At 45.1% G+C, this 22,113-nt stretch overlaps 1 protein-coding gene across 2 annotated transcripts in view; it reads left to right on the top strand.

Moving 5' to 3' along the window:
* Nucleotides 1-1,632: 1,632 nt before the first annotated feature.
* The window catches only part of RILPL1 (Rab interacting lysosomal protein like 1), a 25,814-nt gene continuing 5,333 nt past the window's right edge, over nucleotides 1,633-22,113 (top strand). For both annotated transcript variants that reach the window (XM_032229599.1, XM_032229600.1), the window contains exons 1-6: nucleotides 1,633-2,125; nucleotides 9,950-10,100; nucleotides 11,720-11,838; nucleotides 12,624-12,842; nucleotides 17,792-17,970; nucleotides 19,780-19,872. In XM_032229599.1, the coding sequence (XP_032085490.1) occupies nucleotides 1,793-2,125; nucleotides 9,950-10,100; nucleotides 11,720-11,838; nucleotides 12,624-12,842; nucleotides 17,792-17,970; nucleotides 19,780-19,872 (1,094 nt within the window). In that variant the 5' untranslated portion in view covers nucleotides 1,633-1,792. The remainder of the gene's footprint in view (nucleotides 2,126-9,949; nucleotides 10,101-11,719; nucleotides 11,839-12,623; nucleotides 12,843-17,791; nucleotides 17,971-19,779; nucleotides 19,873-22,113) is intronic.

Raw genomic sequence — 22,113 nt, 5'->3', positions numbered from 1 at the left:
AAAAACAAAAAGGTCATACAAGTGGATCACAGGACATTGCAACCATGATAAATGTGGACCGGTGGCCAAGCCTCTGAATTGTAATCCATTTAATCCATGGGGATGCTGCAACTGTCATAAATGAGAAAAATGGATAAAATCTCTTTTTCAGTGCCCTTAGAACTTCAGTCATTAGAATGGAATAGAATAGAAATAGAATAGAATAGAATGGAATAGAAATAGATTATAATAGAATAGAAATAGAAATATATTAGAATAGAATAGAATGAAATAGAATAGAATAGAGTGGAATAGAAATAGATTATAATAGAATGGAATAGAATAGAATAGAGTGGAATAGAAATAGATTATAATAGAATTAGGAATAGAATGGAATGGAATAGAATAGAAATATATCAGAATGGAATGGAATAGAATAGAATTAGAAATAGAATAGAAATAGAATAGAGTGGAATAGAAATAGATTAGAATAGAATAGAAATAGAATGGAATAGAATAGAATTAGAAATAGAATTGAATAGAGTGGAATAGAAATAAATTATAATAGAATTAGAAATAGAATGGAATAGAATAGATAGAGTGGAATAGAAATAGATTATAATAGAATTAGAATAGAATGGAATGGAATGAACTAGAATAGAATAATATTAGAATAGGATGGAATAGAATAGAATTAGAATAGAATAGAATAGAGTGGAATAGAAATAGATTATAATAGAAATAGAATGGAATGGAATGAAATAGAATAGAATAATATTAGAATAGGATGGAATAGAATAGAATTAGAAATAGAATAGAATAGAGTGGAATAGAATAGATTATAATAGAATTAGAAATAGAATGGAATGGAATAGAATAGAATAATATTAGAATAGGATGGAATAGACTAGAATTAGAAATAAATAGAATAGAGTGGAATAGAAATAGATTATAATAGAATTAGAAATAGAATGGAATGAAATAGAATAGAATAATATTAGAATAGGATGGAATAGAATAGAATTAGAAATAGAATAGATAGAGTGAATAGAAATAGATTATAATAGAATTAGAAATAGAATGGATGGAATAGAATAGAATAATATTAGAATAGGATGGAATAGAATAGGAATAGAATAGAGTGGAATAGAATAGAATTAGAATAGAATTAAAAATAAAAATAGAAATATATTAGAATAGAATGGAATGGAATAGAGTGGAATAGAGTAGAAATAAAATAGAAATGGAATAGAGTGGAATAAAATAACAAGAGTCGAAAGGGACCCTGGAGGAAAAATATACAGTACTATACAATAGCAGAGTTGGAAGGGACCTTGGAGGTCTTCTAGTCCCACCCCCTGCTCAGCCAGGAAACCCTCCACCGCCTAAGTCTACCAACGCCTTCAACCTCTTGCCCAAGTCCAGCGGGGAAGCGGGCCGTCTCCCTTCCTCCCAAGGATCCGCGCCTCGTTCCTCCAGGAGCCCTTCCGACCGTGGGAAAACCCATCGGCGCGTCTGGCCCCCGGAGCATCCTTCCTCCGCCTCCGCCCGTCTCTCTCTCCCTCTCCCAGGCGCTCCGCCTCCCCAAGCCGGGATGCCCAGCCCAGCCAGGACTCCAGCGGAGGAGGAGGAGGAGGAGGAGGAGGAGGAGGAGGAGGAGGAACAGACCGACTCAGACGGGAGGAGGGGTCTGGAGAAGCCGGGGTCGAGCCGGCCGTCTCTGGAGCGCGGCCTCCGGGCGCCCGGGCTGCCTCCTTTCCTTCCCTTGCCTGGCATAACGCTTGGCACCGCTTGGCACCGCAGCGGGCGTCCTATGAAGGAGCCCCGGCCGAGGTCTGCTGGGCCGATGGAGGGCGTGGGGGGTTCGGGGGTCTCGGCGCTGGAGAAGAGCGTGGCGGACCTGACGGTGATGGACGTCTACGACATCGCCTCCCTGGTGGGCCAGGAGTTCGAGCGTCTCATCGACCAGCACGGCTGCGAGGCCATCGGGCGGCTGATGCCCAAGGTGGTGCGGGTGCTGGAGATCCTGGAGGTGCTGGTCAGTCGCGACCACATCAGCCCCGAGGTGGAGGAGCTGCGCCTGGAGCTCGACCGGCTCCGCCTGGAGCGCGTCGACCGGCTGGAGAAGGAGAGGAAGCACCAGAAGGTGGGATGGGAAGGGGAGAAGGAGGGAAGGAGAAAGGGAGAGAGGGAGAGGAAAGAAGAGGCAGAAGGGGAAATGGGAGGGGAGAAAGAAGAGAGGGGAAGGGGGGATGGAAGGATAAGAGGGAAGGAGGGAAGGAAGGAGAGGAAGAGGAGAGAAGAGGCAGAAGGGAACATGAGAGAGAAGAAAGAAGGGAGAGGGAAAGGGGGATGGAAGGATAAGAGGGAAGGAGGGAAGGAAGGAGAGGAAAAGGAAAGAAGAGACAGAAGGGAAAATGAGAGAGAAGAAAGGAGGGAGAGGGGAAAGGGGGATGGAAGGATAAGAGGAAAGGAGGGACGGAAGGAGAGGAAGAGGAGAGAAGAGGCAGAAGGGAAATGAGAGGGAAGAAGGGAGGGGAAAAGGAGAGAGGGAGGGAGAGGAGAAAGGAGGAGAGGAAGAGGAAAGAAGAGGCAGAAGGGAAAATGAGAGAGAAGAAAGAAGGAGAGGGAAGGGGTTGGAAGGATAAGAGGAAAGGGGGGAAGGAAGGAGAGGAAGAGGAGAGAAGAGGCAGAAGGGAAATGAGAGGGAAGAAGGGAGGGGGAAAGGAGAGAGGGAGGGAGAGGAGAAAGGAGGAGAGGAAGAGGAAAGAAGAGGCAGAAGGGAAAATGAGAGAGAAGAAAGAAGGGAGAGGGAAAGGGGTTGGAAGGATAAGAGGAAAGGGGGGAAGGAAGGAGAGGAAGAGGAGAGAAGAGGCAGAAGGGAAAATGAGAGGGAAGAAGGGAGGGGGAAAGGAGAGAGGGAGGGAGAGGAGAAAGGAAGAGAGGAAGAGGAAAGAAGAGGCAGAAGGGGAATGAGAGGGAAGAAGGAAGGGGAAAAGGAGAGAGGGAGGAAAGGGGGGAAGGAAGGAGAGGAAGAGGAGAGAAGAGGCAGAAGGGAAATGAAAGGGAAGAAGGGAGGGGGAAAGGAGAGAGGGAGGGAGAGGAGAAAGGAAGAGAGGAAGAGGAGAGAAGAGGCAGAAGGGGAATGAGAGGGAAGAAGGAAGGGGAAAAGGAGAGAGGGAGGGAGAGGAGAAAGGAGGAGAGGGAGAGGAAATAAGAGGCAGAAGGGAAAATGAGAGAGAAGAAAGAAGGGAGAGGGAAAGGGGTTGGAAGGATAAGAAGAAAGGGGGAAGGAAGGAGAGGAAGGAGAGGAAGAGGAGAGAAGAGGCAGAAGGTAAATGAGAGGGAGGAAGGGAGGGAGAGAAGAAAAAGAGAGGGGAGACATGAGGAAACATGAGGGGGAAGAAAGAAGGGAGATGAAAAGGGGATGGAAGGATAAGAGGGATGGAGGGAAGGAAGGAAAGAAGAGGAAGAAGAAAGAAGGGGGAAAGGAGGGAGGGAGGAAAGGAGAAGGAAGAAGAGAGAAGAGGCAGGAGGGGAAATGAGAGGGAAGAGAAAAGGAAGGGGGAAAAGGTATGGAAGGAAAAGGGGAGAAAGGAAAAGGAAGAGAAAAGTAAGAAAAAAATGAAGGAAGGGGACAGATGAAAGGAAAAGAGGAAGGGAAGGGAGGAAGAGGAGAGGAAAAAGTAGAAAAAAGGAAAGGGAAAGAGAGGAGAGGAAGGGAAGGAAGAGGAAAAAGAGGGGAGGAATGGGGAAAAGGGTGGGGAGGGAGGGAAGAAGGAAGGAAAGGAAGAGAAGAGAAAAGCTAGCAGGAAAAAGGAGAGGAGAAAGGGGAATGGAAAGAAAAGGAGAGAAAGAGGAAAGAAGGAAGGAAGGAAAGATTGCCTTCCAATGCATTTGCAGGTGAGACCTCTCCCTGCTTAGCCAGAGGGATAACAAATGGATGTCTGCAGGATGGCATCATTTGGGCACAGTTAAGCTCCTTTCCACCCTGGACTGGCTCCCACTGGGTTCCCACGCCAGGCAGAGCTATTATTTCCCAGCTACGCCACCCTCGAACCCAGCACCGTCTGCAGCCACTTCCCAGGGATCCTGCTTGTGTGGGGTGGGGGTGGGGATGCTCCTTTTTGTGCATGGAAACCAAGATCCTGGTGTGGCGTGTGGTCCAGCCACTCTTGGACTGAGAGACCACGAAACAAGATTTGCCAGTTCATTAAAAAATCAGCTTAATGCCACTTCTTTTTTCCCCCAACCGGAACATTTTCATAAGCTTGCAAACTGAAGCCTAAATGAGAAATGAATAAAATGCATCCATCAAGATGCTGAGGAGAGGGTTTTAGCATCACGCCGGAGGTGACATCGCTCTAATTTGCTGGCGTGAAAATGGCTACGGAAGATGCTCACAACCTCTCTGGCGTAGAAGAGAAATTGTTGATGCCTTAAAAGAAAAAATTAAAAAGGGTGTGACAAATTCAGCTGAAGCTCAGGTTCGGCTGGGCTGAGGGTTGATAGCTCTCCTAACCACTTAAATAAACTTTAGGACTAAACAAAGATTTAGATTGAGGCATTTAAACAGCATTCCTGCATCGCGCAGCCCTTCTGACTCTTGAAATTTTCTGTTTTTCAATGTGCCAGAGCTGGTTTTACAAACTTGGCAGCTTTTGTAGCTCGTACTTAAGTTGAGTTGCATCTTAAGGGGACACCAAACCAGCTGGAAAAGATAAAATTATTATTATTATTATTATACAATTGTATCACAGCGGCCAGTTGTTTCGCCGGATTTGGCATTGGTTACTAGTCGGGCCCCACCCAGGGGCCTAGGACGTCGTAACGTATTTTCGTAATATGCGTGCAGATCCAAGCAGTGCGGCTTTTTGCATTTGACTGATGGTGATTTTGTCAATTTTTAACTGTTTTAAATGTAATTCCAGTGCTTTTGGTATAGCACCCAGTGTGCCAATTACCACTGGAATTACCACTGCTGGTTTGTGCCATAGTCGTTGAATTTCGATTTTTAAGTCCTGGTATTTTGCGATTTTTTCATGTTCCTTCTCGGCGACCCTGCTATCACCTGGTATTGCGATGTCTATGATTGTGACCTTATTATATATTTTTCTCAACCAGTGTGATGTCTGGTGTATTATGCGCCAGTATTTTGTCCGTTTGTATACGGAAATCCCACAAGATCTTGACCATCTGATTTTCGGTGACTTTTTCAGGCTGATGTTCCCACCAGTTTGTTGCTGTTTTAATATTATAATTTTTGCACAAATTCCAGTGGATCATTTGTGCTACTGAATTGTGCCGCAATTTATAATCAGTCTGCGCGATTTTTTTACAGCAGCTGAGTATGTGATCAACAGTTTCATCAGCTTCTTTGCAAAGTCTGCATTTGGCATCATCAGAGGATTTTTCGATTTTGGCCTTGATGGCATTTGTGCGGATAGCTTGTTCTTGCGCAGCCAGGATTAGTGACTCTGTTTCTTTCTTTAATGTACCTGTTGTTAACCATAACCAAGTTTGTTCACTGTCCACTTTATCTTTTATTTTTTCCAGAAATTGGCCATGCAGTGCTTTGTTCTGCCAACTCTCCATTCTTGATTTTATCACATCTTTTCTGTATTCTTGTTTCGTCTGTTGGGCCTTCAGTAGTTTTTTGTTCTTTACTTGGATTAATAGATCTTCTTGACTTTCTTTTAAATAATCAGCCAGTGCATCTTTTTCTTCTTCAACTGTTTGCTTCAAATCAATAACTCCAGAAAAGATCACAGGCTTAATCGTAATCACTTCTGTGAGATACATTTATTGTGTAGCAAAACTTGGACTGTCCTTCTTCCTGTTTGCAAAAATGCAACTAGTACATTTATTTTTCTGGTTTCCCAGTTCCTAATAGTGGTGTGATTTGGCCTGCTCTTCAGGGTGAACTTCTGAATTGGATGGGCCCTGCCTTTGCAACCCTCACTGATTTAAGAGAACAGAATAACAAGAGTTGGAAGGGGCCTTGGAGGTCTTCTAGTCCAGCCCCCTGCTGAAGCAAGAGACCCTTACAGAATAACAGAGTTGGAAGGGGCCTTGGAGGTCTTCTAGTCCAGCCCCCTTGTCAAGCAAGAGACCCTTACAGAATAACAGAGTTGGAAGGAGCCTTGGAGGTCTTCTAGTCCAGCCCCCTGCTCAAGCAAGAGACTCTTACAGAATAACAGAGTTGGAAGGGACCTTGGAGGTCTTCTAGTCCAGCCCCCTTGTCAAGCAAGAGACCCTTACAGAATAACAGAGTTGGAAGGGGCCTTGGAGGTCTTCTAGTCCAGCCCCCTGCTCAAGCAAAGAGACGCTATATCATTTCAGACAAAGCATTGTCCAATCTCTTCTTCTTAATTTGGAGATCTTCCTTTGATTAACCAAGTATTTCACGCAAACCCAGATTTGTCTGGAGCTGTAATTGTGTGGGAGCTGAGAAAGGGGCCCTTGGGTGAGAGATGGGTGGGTGGGTGGGTTGGGTTAGCTAGGAACACATGGATTGTGGGAAGGGAGCCAATGCAATGTAATTGAAGGAGGAATGAGCTCAGCCTGGATTCGAAATGTGCCGGCTTCCCAGCTCACTTCCTGCATGTCACTTCCAGGCTGTGGTGGGGGAGGAGGAGGAAGGGAGGAAGAGGGGGGGGAGGAATGGAGAAGGAGGAGGGAAGAAGAGAAGGGAGAGAGAAGGAGGAAGAGGAGAGGGAAGGGAGAAGGAGGAAGGGAGAAGGAGGGAAGAAGAGAAGGAAGGAAGAAGAGAGGAAAAGAAAGAAGGGGGAAAGGAGGAAGAGGAGGAAGGGAGAACAGAAGGAAGGAGGAGGAGGAAGGGAGAAGGAGGAGGAGAAGGGAAGAAGAGAAGGAAGGGGAAGGAAGAGAGAAGGAGGAGGGGGAAAGCAGGAGGAGGGAGAGGGAACCGAAGGAGGAGGAGGACGGAAGGTAGAAAAAGAGGAGGAGGAGGAGAGGGAAGGGAGAGGGAGGAAGGGAGAAGGAGGAGGGGGAAAGCAGGAGGAGGAGGAGGGAAGAACGAGGAGGAAGGGGGGAGGTGGAGGGGAAAAGGGGGAAGAGGAGGAGGAAAGAAGTAAGGGAAGGAGGAGGAGAAGGGAGGAGGCAGAGGGGAAAAGGAGGGAGAGGAGGAGGAAAGAAGGAAGAGAAGAGGGAAAGAAGGGAGGAGGAGGAGGAGAAAGAGGGGAGGAGGAGGAAGGGGGAGGCGGAGGGGAAAAGAAGGAAGAGGAGGGGGGAAGAAGGGAGGGGGAGGAGAAAGAAGGGAGGAGGAGTCTGGTGGGAGAAAGAGAGAAGTACCCCTCCCCCCTTTTCACGTGGACTTCTTCCCTGCCAAGGAAGTGGAAAAACAGATTCCTTGCCCGGTCGGCCCATGCGGCAAGGACATCATCTCAGGAAGTTCGGGAGGGGAAAAATTGTTGTGGGAAGGGATCTCACAGGGTTCTCCCCCCTCCTCCCCGTCTGAAAATCAGAGGAAGTGGGAGGAGGGAAGTGACAACAATGGGTACAGAAAGTCCTCGATTTACGACCAGCAGAATCCCCACTGCTAAGCAAGGCAGTTGTTGAGGGAGACTTAGAGGCCTAGAGACCAAAAATGAAGATCTCTTCATTTGAAATAATTTTTTTTTTTTAATTGTAAAGGAAAAGGACATCTTAGCATCCCATACGATCCACGAAGGTGTCACAGGATGTCATACAAACCTTTAGTGGTCTTCTCCAACCTGTGGTGGTCTTCTCCTCCAACCTTTGGTGCATTTCTCCTCCAGCTTTTAGTGTTCTTCACCAACCTGTGGTGGTCTTCTCCTCCAACCTTTGCTGGTCTTCTCCAACTTTTGATGCATTTCTCCTCCAACTTTTAGTGTTCTTCACCAAACCTTGGTGGTCTTCTCCTCCAACCTTTGGTGGTCTTTTCCAACCTTTGGCGGTCTTCTCCAGCCTGTGGTGGTCTTCTCCTCCAACCTTTGCTGGTCTTCTCCAACTTTTGATGCATTTCTCCTCCAACTTTTAGTGTTCTTCACCAAACCTTGGTGGTCTTCTCCTCCAACCTTTGGTGGTATTTTCCAACCTCTGGAGGTCTTCTCCAACCTGTGGTAGTCTCCTCCTCCAACCTTTACTGGTCTTCTCCAACCAGTGGTGGTATTTTCCAACCTCTGGAGGTCTTCTCCAACTTTTGGTGGTCTTCTCCAACCTTTGGTGCATTTCTCCTCCAGCTTTTAGTGTTCTTCACCAAACCTTGGTGGTCTTTTCCAACCTTTGGCGGTCTTCTCCAACCTGTGGTGGTCTTCTCCTCAAACCTTTGCTGGTCTTCTCCAACTTTTGATGCATTTCTCCTCCAACTTTTAGTGTTCTTCACCAAACCTTGGTGGTCTTCTCCTCCAACCTTTGGTGGTCTTCTCCAACCTGTGGCGGTCTTCTCCAACTTTTGGTGGTCTTCTCCAACCTTTGGTGCATTTCTCCTCCAGCTTTTAGTGTTCTTCACCAAACCTTGGTGGTCTTCTCCTCCAACCTTTGGTGGTATTTTCCAACCTCTGGAGGTCTTCTCCAACTTTTGGTGGTCTTCTCCAACCTTTGGTGCATTTCTCCTCCAGCTTTTAGTGTTCTTCACCAACCTTTGGTGGTCTTTTCCAACCTTTGGCGGTCTTCTCCAACCTGTGGTGGTCTTCTCCTCAAACCTTTGCTGGTCTTCTCCAACTTTTGATGCATTTCTCCTCCAACTTTTAGTGTTCTTCACCAAACCTTGGTGGTCTTCTCCTCCAACCTTTGGTGGTCTTTTCCAACCTCTGGAGGTCTTCTCCAACCTGTGGTAGTCTCCTCCTCCAACCTTTACTGGTCTTCTCCAACCTGTGGTGGTCTTCTCCTCTAACCTTTGGTGCATTTCTCCTCCAGCTTTTAGTGTTCTTCACCAACCTTTGGTGGTCTTCTCCAATCTCTGGAGGTCTTCTCCAACCTTTGGTAGTCTCCTCCTCCAACCTTTACTGGTCTTCTCCAACCTGTGGTCTTCTCCTCTAACCTTTGGTGCATTTCTCCTCCAGCTTTTAGTGTTCTTCACCAACCTTTGGTGGTCTTTTCCAACCTTTGGCGGTCTTCTCCAACCTGTGGCGGTCTTCTCCTCCAACCTTTGCTGGTCTTCTCCAACCTGTGGTGGTATTTTCCAACCTCTGGAGGTCTTCTCCAACTTTTGGTGGTCTTCTCCAACCTTTGGTGCATTTCTCCTCCAGCTTTTAGTGTTCTTCACCAAACCTTGGTGGTCTTTTCCAACCTTTGGCGGTCTTCTCCAACCTGTGGTGGTCTTCTCCTCAAACCTTTGCTGGTCTTCTCCAACTTTTGATGCATTTCTCCTCCAACTTTTAGTGTTCTTCACCAAACTTTGGTGGTCTTCTCCTCCAACCTTTGGTGATATTTTCCAACCTCTGGAGGTCTTCTCCAACTTTTGGTGGTCTTCTCCTCCAACCTCTGGAGGTCTTCTCCAACCTTTGGTGCATTTCTCCTCCAGCTTTTAGTGTTCTTCACCAACCTTTGGTGGTCTTCTCCAATCTCTGGAGGTCTCCAACTTTTGTTGGTCTTCTCCAATCTCTGGAGGTCTTCTCCAACCTTTGGTAGTCTTCTCCTCCAACCTTTACTGGTCTTCTCCAACCTTTGGTGCATTTCTTCTCCAGCTTTTAGTGTTCTTCACCAACCTTTGGTGGTCTTTTCCAACCTCTGGAGGTCTCCAACTTTTGGTGGTCTTCTCCAATCTCTGGAGGTCTTCTCCAACCTTTGGTAGTCTTCTCCTCCAACCTCTGGAGGTCTTCTCCAACCTTTGGTGCATTTCTCCTCCAGCTTTTAGTGTTCTTCACCAACCTTTGGTGTTCTCCTCCAACCTTTCGCCGGGGCAGGGAGCACCTCCATGGGGAAAGACCTTGAAAAGGCTGGTCTTCACTTACCTAAGGCTGATAAGCTGTGGTTTCTGATCCTGCAGGAGCTGGAACTGGTGGAGGATGTTTGGCGAGGAGAGGCCCAGGACCTCCTCACCCAGATTGCCCAGCTTCAAGAGGAGAACAAGCAGCTGATGACCAACCTCACCAACAAGGATGTGAACTTCTCGGAGGAAGAATTCCAGAAGCACGAAGGCAAGTGCCGAGGAAAGAGGGGCAAGATTCCTGGAGCATGCCTTGAGTGCTTTTTGGACCCCCCCCCCAAAACCCCCCTGTCAAAATGACTTTGCAGAATTCAGCGATGCAAGAAGGTGGGCTTCACTTCAGGGGAAGGTCCCCACCCCATTGGGCTTCGACAGGGAGTCCTCGGCTTAGTGGCCAGTTGCTTAGCAACCATTCCAAGTTATGACTTGGAACGGTCCTTAGGTTTTAATGTTCGATTTGAAGATATTTATGTTTTAATTGTATATGGATAGACATAGATTTATGGCTCTAAGGTGCCTCTAAGCTATGGTAAGATGGGTGGCCAAGAATTCTTTCTTTCTTTTTCTTTCTTTCTTTCTTTCTTTCTTTCTTTCTTTCTTTCTTTCTATCTATCATTTCTCTCTCTCTCTCTCTCTCTCATCTATCTATCTATCTATCTATCTATCTATCTATCTATCTTTTTATCTGTCTGTCTCTCTCATCTATCTCTATCTATCTATCTATCTATCTATCTATCTATCTATCTATCTTTTATCTGTGTGTCTCTCATCTATCTATCTATCTATCTATCTATCTATCTATCTATCTATCTATCTCTCTCTCTTATCTATCTCTGTCTGTCTTCATCTATCTATCTATCTTTTATCTGTCTCTCTCTCTCATCTATATCTATCTATCATTTATCTGTCTGTCTGTTTGTCTGTCTCTCTCATCTATCTATCTATCTATCTATCTATCTATCTATCTATCTATCTATCTATCATTTATCTGTGTCTGTCTGTCTCTCATCTATCTATCTATCTATCTCTATCTTTTATCTATGTCAGTCTGTCTTGATCTCTCTCTCTCTCTCTCTTTTATCTATGTCTGTCTGTCTTCATCTATCTATCTATCTATCTTTTATCTGTCTCTCTCTCTCATCTATCTATCTATCTATCTATCTATCTATCTATCTATCTATCTATCATCTATCATCTATCATTTATCTGTCTCTGTCTCTCTCTCATCTATCTATCTATCTATCTATCTATCTATCTATCTATCTATCATTTATCTGTCTCTGTCTGTCTGTCTCTCTCATCTATCTATCTATCTATCTATCTATCTATCTATCTATCTATCTATCATTTATCTGTCTCTCTCTCATCTATCTATCTCTATCTTATCTATCAATCTATCTATCTTATCTATCTATCTATCTATCTATCTATCTATCTATCTATCATTTATCTGTCTCTCTCTCTCTCTCATCTATCTATCTATCTCTATCTTATCTATCAATCTATCTATCTTTTCTATCTATCTATCTATCTATCTATCTATCTATCTATCTACCTATCTATCTATCATTTATCTGTCTCTCTCTCTCTCTCATCTATCTATCTCTATCTTATCTATCAATCTATCTATCTTTTCTATCTATCTATCTATCTATCTATCTATCTATCTATCTATCTATCTATCATCTTATATCTATCTACCTATGTTACACACAAACACACACACACAACTTTACAACACATTTTGCAAGGGCTTTACTACTTAAGGAGGGTCAATGATGAAGGTTATTTGATGATGATGATTGTTGTTTTTTTTAAACCATACACCAGGGATGTCAGAAAGAGAGAGGCAAGTGATGAAAAAGCTGAAGGAAGTGGTTGACAAACAGCGGGATGAAATCCGGGCGAAGGACAGAGAACTGGGACTTAAAAATGAAGATGTAGAAGCAGTGAGTTGTTGTTGTTGTTTTGTCCTCCTCTGCTCTCTCAGAAATTTAGTACAAGGAATTGCCAAATGCTTTCTTTTTTCCTTTTTCTTTGAAAGCAGATTCCTAGACTTGGATTCCAGAAATAAAATCTCCATGTTGAGATGGAGAATGTCTCCATCAAGTATCATAATTCTGTAAACTCCTAATTTATTATTTTTTTATTTTCCTTCCTTCCTTCCTTCCTTCCTTCCCTCCCTCCCTCCCTCCCTTCCTCCTTCCCTCCCTCCCTCCCTTCCCTTCCTTACATCCAACCATCCTTCCTTCCTTTCATCCTCCTTCCCTCCCTCCCTTGTCTAGTTCAGTGTTTATTCCCCAACCTGGTCATCTTTCAGACTTGTGGACTTCAACTCCCAGAATTCCCCAGCCAGCATGGAGAATTCTGGGAGTTGAAGTCCACACTTCTTCAGCTTCTCCAAGTTGAGAGGCCGTGGATTCGTTTCTAAAATGCGTTATTCACCAGACTAATCCTGATTGGACGTGAAATGAAATCCTTTATTTACAAAACACCTCCTTAACGGCAGATGCACTAGCCAATTAATACCCGTAGATTTCCTAAGTCTCATTGGCAGCCGGGAAATCCACCTTGCCCTCCCTCTCTTCCCGTAATTCCTTCAACAATCCGTTTCCCTGCTCTGTACCTCCGAATAAAAAGCGATTGGACAATCGGGGGACTTGGAAGTAGCGGGGCCTTATCGGTGGTGTCCCTCCGCTTCCCCATCATTTCCCCTTTTTCTTCTTCTCCGTAGCTCCAGCAGCAGCAAAACAGGTTGATGAAGATAAATCATGATCTGCGGCACCGGATTACCGTCGTGGAAGCTCAGGGGAAGGGCTTGATTGAGCAGAAAGTAGAGCTGGAAGCCTATTTGCAAACCAAAGAGCAAGAGATGACGGCGTTGAGAGCGGAGCTGGGGAAAATGAGGGAGAAACTCCAAGGGGAACCGAGTCACAACGGAGAAGCAGCACAGGTGAGTGGGGAATTTTGGGTAGTTTTTTAAAAAATTTGCTTGGGGAGTTTGGTTCTGATTTGATAAACGTTGCCTTAAATCTTGCCTGTTTGGAAATGAGAGGACTACAATTCCCAGAATTCCTCAGCCAGCCTGCTAAGGACGACGGGACTTCAATTCCCAGAATTCCTCAGCCAGCCTGCTAAGGACGACGGGACTTCAATTCCCAGAATTCCTCAGCCAGCCTGCTAAGGACGACGGGACTTCAATTCCCAGAATTCCTCAGCCAGCCTGCTAAGGACGACGGGACTTCAATTCCCAGAATTCCTCAGCCAACCTGTTAAAGACGACGGGACTTCAATTCCCAGAATTCCTCAGCCAACCTGCTAAGGACGACGGGACTTCAATTCCCAGAATTCCTCAGCCAGCCTGCTAAGGACGACGGGACTTCAATTCCCAGAATTCCTCAGCCAACCTGCTAAGGACGACGGGACTTCAATTCCCAGAATTCCTCAGCCAACCTGCTAAGGACGACGGGACTTCAATTCCCAGAATTCCTCAGCCAGCCTGCTAAGGACGACGGGACTTCAATTCCCAGAATTCCTCAGCCAGCCTGTTAAAGACGACTGGACTTCAATTTCCAGAATTCGCCAGCCATCCTACACACATATTAAACTTGCCCACAGGTTAAGGAACACTGATTTAAAGCATTAGTCAAACTTAACTGATGTTCCCGCAACCATAGAGTATCTTCTCTAGAGAAGCCATGTGCTGGGGAATTCTGGGAGTTGGAAGTCCACGTATCTTTACAATGTTGGGGAATGCGGATTTACAGGGAGGCCAACGGTTGTGATTTTCTCGTAAACTATCAAATTTCTGTGATTTTCTTGCAAACCATCGTCCCCTTCGCTGCTACATGAATTCCTCAACTCTGGGATTTCCTGGTGGTCTCCCATCCAAATTGATTTTGCTAGGGATTTTTTTTTTTTTAAGATTAGCCAAGGACGATTGGTTCATGCCCTCCCCAGGAACTGATGACCCTTAACTATGAATAAGTTTACTAACCTTTTCTATTCTATTCTATTCTATTCTATTTTATATCCCTCTTCTATTCTACTCTACTCTATTCTACTGTTCTATTCTATTCTATATTCTATTCTATTCTGCTCTACTCCTTTTCTATTCTATTTATCTCTATTCTATATCTCTATTCTATTCTACTCTACTCTACTGTTCTATTCTGTTGTATTCTATTCTACTCTACTACTATTCTATTCTATTCTATATGCCTATCCTATCCTAACCTATTCTATTCCATTCTATATCCATATTCTATTCTACTCTACTATTCTATTCTATATTCTATTCTACTCTACTCCTATTCTATTCTATTCTATATCCCTATTCTATTCTACTCTACTTTACTATTCTATTCTATATTCTATTCTACTCTACTCCTATTATATTCTATTTATCTCTATTCTATATCTCTATTCTATTCTACTCTACTCTTCTATTCTATTCTATTCTATATCTCTATTCTATATCCCTATTCTATATCCCTATTCCATGCTATTATATCCCTATTCTATTCTATTTATCTCTATTCTATATCCCTTTTCCATGCTATTCTATTCTATTCTATATCCTTATTCTATTCTACTCTACTCTTCTATTCTATTCTATTTTACTCTGCTCTTATTCTATTCTATATCCCTATTCTATTCTATTCTATTCTATTCTATTCTATATCCCTACTCTACTCTACCCTACTCTTATATTCTATTCTATATTCTATTCTATATCCCTATTCTATTCTATTTATCTTTATTCTATTCTATATCCCCATTCCATGCTATTCTATTCTATTCTATATCCCTATTCTATTCTATTTATCCCTATTCTATTCTACTCTACTTATTCTGCTCCTATCCTATCCTATCCTATCCCAGTTCCCTGCTGCGTTCTCTGCTCCCTCTCTCAGCAAAACTAGAGAGGTCTGGGTTCGAAGTCCCCTACTCTGAGAACCTTTAGCCTAAATTAGCAAGGGAGAGTGGCAAATTATTTTACTTTTTTCAATTCGAGGCGTTCCTTTATCTCTTGGAGCGAAGGGCCGAAGGGAGGCAAGGATTTATTTTAAGATCCCCCTTGGCTGCGTTTCAGTGATTTAAATGGAACAAGCCTTCACAAGCTAGGATCGTTTTGAGTTCTCCTTCCCTCCCACCGGTCCTCTTTGCAATACGGATCTAATTTTTAACTCCAGGAGCTCACTTGAGAGAGCTCAACCTCCATGTTCAGGGTCTGAAATCCTGGCTGGTTTCTCTTTTTTTTTTAACCTCAGAAAAGTCAAAACGTTTGCGGAAAATGCAGGAAGTCCTCAACTTAACGACCAGAACGGAATTTCCCTGGCTAAAAATAAAATAAAATAAAATAAAGGCGGTTTGTTCAAGGAATTACACCTGATTTTATGACCTTTTGTTGTTGTTGCCACGGTCGTTAAGCGAATCGCTGCGGTCGTTAAGTGAATCCTGCAGCTGTTAAGCGAGTCCTGGACTTTTTGCTTGCGGGAAGCTTGGCTAGGAAGGTCGCAAATAGTGATCACCCCCCCCCCTCTCTCAGACACACACACACAAACACACCAAATACACAACCCTTGTCAATAAATGCCTCTTGTCAAAACACCCGAGTTTTGACACCCGTGATTGTGGGAATGTTGTGACGGTCAAAAGCGCGGGGACCTGGTCATAAGTCCCTGTTTTCATTTGTACACCATTGTGGCTCAAACACAAACGACCCACTTCTCTCTATCGCTTCTCAAGACCAATTTTTGCCACCAACTTGCAGATTTTCCAACCAGATTTGAAAAGTTTTCGCCTTCCATGTTTTCCTTGAATTTTCTCCCCTTTTTTTTTTTCATAAAGAGTCCAGCTGTTGGGGGGGGGAAGAAATTTGGGCAGGCGAGAGGATTTGACCATGAGGACTAGGAGCTTGGTTTTTCAAAACCGAGGGAAAACAAAGATGTTGTAGGTATCCCAAAATTCTAGATTGGGTGGAAACAGAAAGATGCTTTGTCCAGACTTCCCAGGATCTGCTTAGGTGGACATGGCGCGAGGGGACAAGTACGCGGAGTCCCAGTTTTGGGTTTGTTTTTTCGATCGCAACGCAAAACTCACAACTGCTTCTTTTATTGTGTGATCTGGAAAAAAGGCTCCCATTCTTTGATTTTTAATGAGATCGCTGACTTCGCCAAGAACGCACAATTGTTCCTTGTGTTCATTGGAGAGTTGGTGTTGCAGCCACCGAGATACATCTATAGAATAGGCACGGATCTCTAAAAATATAATATAAGCGAATAATTTATCATCAGCGCCAAGGATTAATTGCGGCGTATTTGACTTCAGGGGACAGGTTTTTGCAAAACAATGGGGGGGATGCGTTTCAAAGGGAGATGTAGAAATATCTATTTCTGTTTCTTCCGGGGTTTTTTTTCCATTTCCTTTCTCCCCCCCCCCCCCCCCCTTCCCTCTTTATTTTTTCCCCGGCAAAATCCGGAATGGATCCTTCTTAAATTGGAATTAAGAATAATCTTATTTCTTCCAGCCAACTCCAGGCAGCTGTTTATAGTCTCAGCAGATGACAGCCTTTAGCTGATGTAGTTTGGACCCAGGCATTTAAACAAAGAGAGGCCTGATTGACGTGTGGATAGAAGACCACGCAGAGATATTCTAGGGCTATAGATTAAACTAAGAGATTGGGGGAAAAAATATTCCCGGGAGATACTGTACAGGCAAATAGTGAAGCTCATTCACCAGTATTTAACTAATTAAATTACAGGTAGCAGTTAGTTAGCAGTTAGCAGTTAGACTTATATACCGCTTCATAGGGCTTTCAGCCCTCTCTAAGCGGTTTACAGAGTCAGCATATTGCCCCCAACAACAATCCGGGTCCTCATTTTACCCACCTCGGAAGGATGGAAGGCTGAGTCAACCCTGAGCCGGTGAGATTTGAACAGCCGAACTGCAGAACTGCAGTCAGCTGAAGTAGCCTGCAGTGCTGCATTTAACCACTGCGCCACCTCGGCTCTATCCTCATTTAATGAAAATTGGGATCTGACAGCAGATTTGGAGAGCGAGGAGGTTGGGGAGGAACCTGGGCCAGTCCTGGAGTCTGTGGAAGGCTCGGAGGAGGGCTCTGTGTCGGAGGCAGAGAGGGGGCCAGGGCCATATGCCGGTTACCAGCTGCCTTTGGAGTCAGATATCAGCGAGGCAGAACAGGTGGAGCCTGTTCCCAGTGTGCGTATGCACAGGGTAGCCAGGTGAAGGGGACAGCTAAAGAACAAGGGTCGACTTGGGAGTAAGGCCACAGGTGGATGGTGAATGGCCCCTCCCAGAGGGAATAAAAGAGGAGCGAAAGGGGAGTGGAGTTTGCAGGAGACCATTAGTTCGCTTCATTGGCTCGTGACTCTCCGAGACTCCTTGCCAAGTTCTGCAGAAATCAGCCTGGCAGCTCTCCAAGCCAGATGAGGTCTGTGACCGTAAATCCTCCCTCGAAAGACTTTGCTGGAGGTGAATGAGCAGAATTCACAGTACATTAATAAAAGTGTTGTTTTTTTTTGTCGGGACAAGGAGTTTGCTTCCTGCTCTCGGGAAGCCCAGATCAGAACAGGCCCCAGGAATAGCAGTTAGACTTATATACCGCTTCATAGGGCTTTCAGCCTTCTCTAAGCAGTTTACAGAGTCAGCATATTGCCCCCAACAACAATCCGGGTCCTCATTTTACCCACCTCGGAAGGATGGAAGGCTGAGTCAACCCTGAGCCGGTGAGATTTGAACCGCCGAACTGCAGAACTGCAGTCAGCTGAAGTAGCCTGCAGTGCTGCATTTAACCACTGCGCCACCTTGGCTCTTCTCCTGAAAACATCTCTTAAACTCCAGTCTGAATGAAATTAACCCTAAATATTAACCTTGCAGCCGGAAGAGCCCAAGAACGCCGAGGAATTCCTCTCGGAAGCGGAGAAGACTGCTTTGGATTTGAAAGACCCCAATCGGCCCAGATTCACCCTACAAGAGCTGCGGGACGTCCTACACGAGAGGAACGAGCTGAAATCCAAGGTCTTTCTTCTTCAAGAGGAGCTTCTGTATTACAAGAGGTGAGATGTTTTTCCTCCTCTTTCCCTGCTCGATCCGGACCCCAAGCGAGGTTTGTTCTCTATAAAAGTGTTTCTCAACCTTGGCAACTTGAAAATGTCCGGACTTCAACTTCCAGAATTCCCCAGCCAGTGAATGCTGGCTGGGGAATTCTGGGAATTGAAGTCCAGACATCTTCAAGTTGACAAGGTTGAGAAACACTGTCCTAACCACTGCTGGGGAATTCTGGGAATTGAAGTCCAGACATCTTCAAGTTGATAAGGTTGAGAAACACTGTCCTAACCACTACTGGGGAATTCTGGGAGTTGAAGTCCAGACATCTTCAAGTTGCCAAGGTTGAGAAACACTGCTCTATAAGACAATCAGGGAATCTGACTGTCATCCTATATATTTTTTGGGGAGGGGGACAGTTTCCAGTGGAAACCAGCTTAAATTGGAAGAGCTGCAAGGACAACAGGGTGGATGATATTCGAGAACACGTTTTCTCAACCTTGGCGACTTTAAGATGGGTGGACTTCAAATCCCAGCATTCCCCAGCCAGCAAGGGGGATTCTGGGAGTCAAAATCCACTGGTCTTAAGCATGCTGGGAGTTGAAGTCTCCCTATTTTAACCATGCGGGCTGGGGATTTCTGGGAGTTGAAATGCTCTGTGTTAAGCATACTGGCTGGGGAATTCTGGGAGTTGAAGCCCCCTAACTTAAGCATGCAGACTGGGGGATTCTGGGTGTTTAAGTCCCCCTAACTTAAGCATGCAGACTGGGCAATTCTGGGAGTTGAAGTCTCCTTATCTTAAGCATACTGGCTGGGGAATTCTGGGAGTTGAAATCTTATCCTAAGCATGCAGGCTGGGGGATTCTGGGAGTTTAAGTCCCAATAAGCATGCAGGATGGGTGATTCTGGGAGTTTAAGTCCCAATAACTTAAGCATGCAGGCTAGGGGATTCTGGGAGTTTAAGTCCCAATAACTTAAGCATGCAGGCTGGGGGATGCTGGGAGTTTAAGTCCCAATAAGCATGCAGGATGGGTGATTCTGGGAGTTTAAGTCCCAATAACTTAAGCATGCAGGCTGGGGAATTCTGGGAGTTGAAGTCTTATCCTAAGCATGCAGGCTGGGGGATTCTGGGACTTTAAGTCCCAATAACTTAAGCATTAAGGCTGGGGGATTCTGGGAGTTTAAGTCCCAATAACTTAAGCATGCAGGCTGGGGGATTCTGGGAGTTTAAGTCCCAATAAGCATGCAGGCTGGGGAATTCTGGGAGTTGAAGTCTCCTTAAGCATACTGGCTTTGGAATTCTGGGAGTTGAAGTCTTATCCTAAGCATGCAGGCTGGGGGATTCTGGGACTTTAAGTCCCAATAACTTAAGCATTAAGGCTGGGTGATTCTGGGAGTTTAACTCCCAATAACTTAAGCATGCAGACTGGGGGAATTCTGGGAGTTGAAGTCCCAATAACTTAAGCATGCAGACTGGGGGATTCTGGGAGTTGAAGTCCCCCTATCTTAAAGCCGCGCAGGTTGAGGAATGCACATGTAGATTCAGATTCCAGACTTCCTTTCCAATCAACAGCAACCAACATTAGATCAACCATTCAAGATTAAAGTTTTCTCACCACGCATTAGGGCACAAAATAAACCCAGCCAATTTGTGTTCTTTTTATTCCTCTGCTCCTTCAAACTCTCAATTCCCCATTTCTTTGTTGATGAGATTTCGGAGGCTGCCCAACTCCCAAACTGTTGGGGACTCCGGGGAGCAGACAACCAAAATATTCCTAATATCGTGCTGCGTTTCCCCCCCCCCCCTCCTGCTTTTAAAGTGACGAATTGGATGAAGAGACCCGATCGGCTCAGCCACCAGCCATCCTTAATTCCAAACCGTTGACTCCGCAAGAATCTGGCATCAAACGATTGTAAGTAGAATTTTTGTGGGATTTTTTCTGGGCTGTTGGTTTTTTCAATCGAGGCAGATAAATCATTGTGCTCAAGGTGACACTTAGAATACTTGACGGGTGCTTCAAAAACAAAGCAGCTGTCTTTATGGATGCATTTGCAGGAGTCCTACGGGATTGGACGGCATATAAATGTTATTAAACTTAAACTTAACATTTCCATACCGTCGCTTGTTTTTCTCCCTTTCTCAAAGAAGAGTTTTGGCTTTAAAAAAAAATTTATTTCTTGAAACCTGCGGTAGCTTTGGCTCACTCCTGGTTAAGACCACAGCAGTTATACCCAAAATCCACACCCACGTATCCGTATCCGTCTTGGATCAACTTGCAAACCAAAGGCATTTTTTCCTCTCTTTGTCCGAAGAAAACGCTTTTTTCCCCTTACTTTTCCCCCCCAAAAATGTTAAATTTTAAACTGGCTTGGGATAAAAAAACCTGCCCATCATCTGACAAAAAAATAAAATAAAGAGGGATAAAATATAAAAATAATCATTCAAAGTAATTTAAAAAAAAAAGAAAACCGAAAATTAATAAAACTCAAAGGATAGACTCAATGGACCATAAAGTCTTTCCTGCTGTCGGTTTTCTGTTTCTAAAATAATTCATCCTGATGGAATAAATCTGTCACTGTTGTGGCCTGCTGGCAGAGCTGGCAGTAGATTCGAACAGTGAGGAGGGTTGGGGAGGAACCTGGGCCAGTCCTGGAGTCTGGGGAAGGCTCTGAGGAGGGCTCTGTGTCGGAGGCAGACAGGGGGCCAGGGCCGTCTGACAGTTATCAGCTGCCTTCAAAGTCAGACATTAGTGGGGCAAAAGAACAGCTGGAGCCTGTTCCCATGCGCAGAGTGGCTAGATGAAGGGAAGAGCTAAAGAACAGGGGTCGACTTGGGAGTAAGGCCACAGGTGGGCAGTGAATGGCCCCTCCCAGAGGGAATAAAAGAAGCAAAAGGGGAATGGAGTTTGCAGGAGACCATTAGTTCCCTTCATTGGCCCGTGACTCTCCGAGACTCCTTGCCAAGTTTTGCAGATCTCCTCCTGGCAGCTCTCCAAGCCAGATAAGGTCTGTGACCGTAAATCCTCCCTTGAAAGACTTTGCTGGAGGTGAATGAGCAGAATTCACAGTCAATTAATAAAAGGGATTTTTTTTGTCAGGACAAGGAGTTTGCTTCTGGCTCTCGGGAAGCCTCGGTCAGAACAGTCACCTCCGAACAAATTTGATGACTGATGCTCATATGGAGCCAGACCTTCCCTTCCCCTTTTCCAGTTAATGCTTTTCCATCGTCAATTGCAAATAAAGATAGTCGTATCTTGCAAACAACGGCCGGAGAGTGGTGATGGTGGGGAGAACTGAGGATTTATTTGGATTTTCTTTTAAACCTTGCTCTCCCTCCAGCTTCTCTTTGCTCTACTCTCTTCGTTGCAAATACGACGGGTTTTCAGAGCCAGAAAGGATGGAAAATACCTTGTGATTTCTATGCAACGTGCAGGATTTATTTGGATTTTTCCTTGAAACGCCGCTGTCTGCCCAGCTTCTCTTCTCGTTGCAAACAGGATTTTTTTTTTTAAAGTGAGAAAGTGCTCGTGGCTTGCATGCCACACGCAACCAGCCCGGTGGTGTCATCGCAACCTGCTGGGGGAGCACAATACAGACAGCTGGGCGTGTTGTTTTCGCAGCTCTAAGAATAGCCGTTGAGCTGGGCAACGTTTCAAAGCGGCCTTTTGTGCCCGAGTGGGAAAACAGAAGAGAATTTGCTGATATCAGCTTTGTTTGTCGTTTGGAGATCCAAAAAGCGCGAAGCAGTGGGGCAGACGGCGGGCCAGTTTGGCAGGCTGTTTTTTTTTAAATATATATATATATATTTTCTTCCTTTCTGCTGGGGCACGAGAGGTAGTCCACGGCTTACGGCCACAATTTGGCCCGGCGTCTCTGTGGCCCGAGCGAGGCGTTTGTCGAAGCGAGTTTCGCCTCATCTGGCGAACGTTCGGGCCGCAGGGGATTAAGGGAATCGCTGCCATTGTGACGCGAGTCACATGGTAGTTAAGCGAATTGGGCTTCCCCGATTAGCCACTGAGCCACCATGTCCCAACTTTTACCAAGTTGTCTAGGTTGAGAAAAAGCACCAAGCCCCATCATTCACTGGGCTTGCAAGTTAAGCCATCAAACCTGGCTTCTATTGTTTTGCGTAACCCAGGCCGAACTTAGCTAAT

Source organism: Thamnophis elegans, chromosome 13 (assembly GCF_009769535.1).
Source record: "Thamnophis elegans isolate rThaEle1 chromosome 13, rThaEle1.pri, whole genome shotgun sequence".
In the NCBI taxonomy this organism is placed as follows: domain Eukaryota; kingdom Metazoa; phylum Chordata; class Lepidosauria; order Squamata; family Colubridae; genus Thamnophis; species Thamnophis elegans.
This window is presented reverse-complemented; position numbering and strand designations above follow the sequence as displayed.